Below are 3,962 nucleotides of genomic sequence, written 5' to 3' on the forward strand. Positions count from 1 at the left end.
AACTAAACTTCCCACTTTTGAATTCTTTATATTCTAATTTACAAGATGGAAAGTGCAAAAGTGTGCACAGGTAAATTGTTATTCCTCATAATTGTTCAAGCTATTCCGCTCTTGTTGAAATTGATCCTAGAGCTTCAAAAAAAAAAAAAAAGAATATAATAATTTTAAAGTTTGTCAAGCAGTGAAAGGTAGTATATTTTGACACACTAATCTAGTAACTAATCAGTTTTCTAATAAACAATCAGCAATTCACTAACATGTCATCAGCACTTCAGGAGCTCTGGAGAGGGGATGAGCTGCCCATGGACGTTAATGAATACACCAAAAATCATTAGCTGATCAATACTTCTGAGTTATTTTCATTGAGCTGATAGGTCTGATACATTAAAGCTGACATTATACATTTGTCAAGATCACAGTGCAGTTTTTAACAGTGGAATGGGCTGCTAAAAATATTCCCTGAAAGACAATCAAAGAAACACAACTTCTTCACCCTGACACACTCAGCTGGCACAGGAGCCCTGAAAAATCCAAGCGTGATAGTCAAGCTCTTAGCCTCCCAGCATTCAAAAATATGCAAGAATCTCCAGAGTGGACGGGTGTTCTATTTTTATAGGTAACCATTCCGTGGCAAGGGACTTTGTATAATTTACTAAAAAGGAGAAAGGACTGCTCACTAGATAACAAGACACGTGGCACATGATAGGGCAGTTCAGACTTTCTTGTGACGGTGTTTGCCACAGTCCCAGTAGTGCAGAGACCTGGGACTAAAGGTTGTGGTATTTGAAAGAGGGACCATAGTCTGCAGCTCTCCTGCATACCTTTTCCTTCAGAAGTTCGAAGAGAGGAGTTAAGGGGATGGCTGAAATGGCTGCTGTGCCCCAAAGGGAGCTTTTCCAGTGCTCCAGGCAGCCCAGCTATGATGGCTCGCTGCCACAGTGTGTGTGTGTGTGTGTGTGTGTGTGTGTGTGTGTGTGTGTGTGTGTGTGTGTGTGTGTGATAGATTGAATAGCCATCAAGTTAATAAGCCATCAAGCTTGCGTGGGAAATGGGTCAGCTCCAGGCTTTCTAGATTACAGTCTTTTGTTTGTTTGTTCGTTTGTTTTTAAGTGAAGGAGAGGAGATAGTCTTGAAGTGTGAAACCAGTTTTCTCCTCATCAGATACAAGGGCCCTTAATTATGGCCCACAAGTACATTCTTTCACTGTACTTTCTGGAGAGGTGAACTTCTTAAACCACACAAACATTGATTTATTTCAGGTTATTCTACCCCACCACAAACATTGTTTTAACCCTAAGTTTGGTTAGGCTGTGAAACGATAACTAACTTTTGCACAAAAGCATCCTTTCCCCTACATAGTCACTGCAAACTAATGTATTGCTTCCTTCAGTTTCCAAATTCAGAGATGATCGCTCCTTGGCTGCCGTGCTGAGGGGAGTAGAATTCCTGATTTTAAATTAGCAGCAGGTGAAATTCTATTTGTCATCAATTTCTTTTTGGGGTTACGGAGCAGAAAACTGCAGACAAGCTGCTGCTTTGATGGCTCACTCCTAAAAATCTCTTTTTGTTCTTTATCTATTTGAACTGACAGTGATCAGAGCTGTAGCAGGACAGGGCTCTCTGGAGAAATCACCTTCCCTCTGCCTATTGACAGATTCCTCTGTTCTGCATCAGACAGGCTTTGTCCCATCACAGGCATCCAGGCCTTAGAAGGAGCCACCAATTAAACCTCTTGAGCCGGGAAAATCTGAAGCCACTTTGGAGTGTCTGTTCTGATTAGGCAGGATGAGAGGAAGCCCATCACCCTGCAGGCCTCGCTCCCTGGTCTCAATTTTCTCTCTTGCCTCCACCAGGTGCGAGAGGTGTGAGAGGAGCTTCACGCAGGCCACCCAGCTGAGCCGACACCAGCGGATGCCCAATGAGTGCAAGCCAATAACCGAGAGCCCAGAATCAATCGAAGTGGATTAACTGATTGACTGCTTGGAATTAAACTGCAAGGAAAGTCATGATTAAATGTCACGGACACTTAAGCAAAACCAAAGATTTCCTCTGAGCAACTTTCAATCAGTCCCAGAAAACCAAAAGCAGTAATAAAATAAGTAAGATGTTAAGAAAATATTGATCCTGGCGTGGAAGTCAGACCAGGAAAGAGATTATTTATTTATGACTAGGGATGAGACATTTCAGTGGACAACTAACCTGGGATGGCCAACATTTCCAGTCCCACCACGTATTTGCTTTGTTTCTAAAAAGCTTTTTAAAACCGTTATTTAATACCAAAGGGAGGAATCGCGTGAGTTCTTCTGCCTACAGTTATGACTAAGAATGCACAGGGACTTGTTTCTCATCGCACCTTTTTTTAGTAGCATGATTCAAGGGGACCCATTGTACAGCCCTTCGTCCTGCCGTTTTGGGTTGGCCTGGCCTGGCGCGGGCCGGCGGGCTGGGGGGTGGTGCTGCCCCAGCGGCTCTGCAGAAGCAGACGGAAGAGCCTTCGCTCGGTCGCTGCCGTCTTCGGCCCCACGGGCGTTCCATTTCTGCATTTTCCACGCTCACTTCTCATGCACTTTTCACATGGCACCTTCCATCTAACAGCCCGGTGCTGATACAGAAGAGCCTGGAAGAGGAAGGAAATGGTTTACATTTCAAAATTCAAAAAAAAAAAACTGGGGGACTGACTTTGTCCTGTTAGGATTTCAGAAACATTGAAAGTGTACGGAGCTTCATAATGCAGTATATTGTTCCGAAGCAGCTAGTTGAGAAAATTTTGTTTTCAATAACATTTTAGCTAAATAAATAAATGAATGAATGAATGAATGAATGAATGATTAAATAAATAAATAAATAAACAAACGTTCTTCAGTATGAGGCTGAATATAAGGTATTAGGCTTCAAGCAATTTCTTTGTTGTGCCTGTGAAAGTGTTGAACATGTGAGCAAAAAATAGTGCCAAGCCCCATGGTCAAGGCCTTTTGGGGCAGTTTCATCTTCCTTCCTCATATAGGTGAAGGCTGGAAGGCCCTCCTGAGTATGAGAGGAGCATTTCTGAAAACAAAAACAAAAACAGACAAGGAGACATTGAGAGGGCCGTGCTTAGAATAGACTGCCCAGAAACAGCTAATTTTATCCATAGGAATTACCTTTTCATCTCCTGTGGCCCTTGATAATATTCTTCTCTCAACACTGATCTATTGAAAGAGAAAGGATTATGTACACAATTTCACTGTTCTTTGATCACTCGGAATGTGGGTGTAACTTCAGCGAGCCTTTGGTAATCAACGATGATGCTCAATAAATTTGGGTCGTGTTACATGAAATGATTCGACTTCAGGAAGAAACGATGGCTCTCGCACCACTGTCCATTAGCTCACAGCAGCATCTCAGAGATTGAGTTTACCTTGATGGCCAGTGTAGATAAAAGTAACCAGTTTTATTTGGAGTACTTAACAGCAACAATCTCTGTAGGTTTCTTGGTCACCTGATAATAGGACGTAGCCTTTTAAAGAATTCCTTGTCTTTTAGCCCTCCCGTTGTCTTTCCTCAACAAAAATATGAGACACATAACTGAACTGACCACTGAAAGGAAGAAGACTGAGTGGTTCAGTTGAATGGATCATCATGTATTTGGTTCTCAAAAAATCTTCCTTCCCTTTTAATTTTCCTTGCCCATCCCTTAGTGCCCAACTGCCACATTTAAAATGGAGTAAAACAGGGCTTTGCTAATCATGTTTGTAATTTATGTAGATAAGAGCATAAGCCCCAGAGGAACTTGGCTAATTTCGAACACCATTGTCCAATCTCAAGTCATTCACCTAGAATTTTCCCCCGGTTCTTATTGGCTTCTTGTCGTGGAAATAGCAGTCTGTGCTGCTATGAAACTGTTGGCTGATTGAAAGTATTCTCTCTGGTAGATAAGGATGTGTTCTGATTTTACAGTTCGTTGCCCTAAGTGATGGAGACAT

At 42.2% G+C, this 3,962-nt stretch overlaps 1 protein-coding gene across 1 annotated transcript in view; it reads left to right on the plus strand.

Moving 5' to 3' along the window:
• Nucleotides 1-2,790, plus strand: part of PRDM6 (PR/SET domain 6) — a 99,238-nt gene extending 96,448 nt beyond the window's left edge. The window contains exon 7 of the mRNA XM_011358302.2: nt 1,854-2,790. Coding sequence (XP_011356604.1) covers nt 1,854-1,968 — 115 coding nt within the window. The 3' untranslated portion in view covers nt 1,969-2,790. The remainder of the gene's footprint in view (nt 1-1,853) is intronic.
• Nucleotides 2,791-3,962: the final 1,172 nt, after the last annotated feature.

This window comes from Pteropus vampyrus, unplaced genomic scaffold (assembly GCF_000151845.1).
Source record: "Pteropus vampyrus isolate Shadow unplaced genomic scaffold, Pvam_2.0 Scaffold39, whole genome shotgun sequence".
NCBI lineage: Eukaryota > Metazoa > Chordata > Mammalia > Chiroptera > Pteropodidae > Pteropus > Pteropus vampyrus.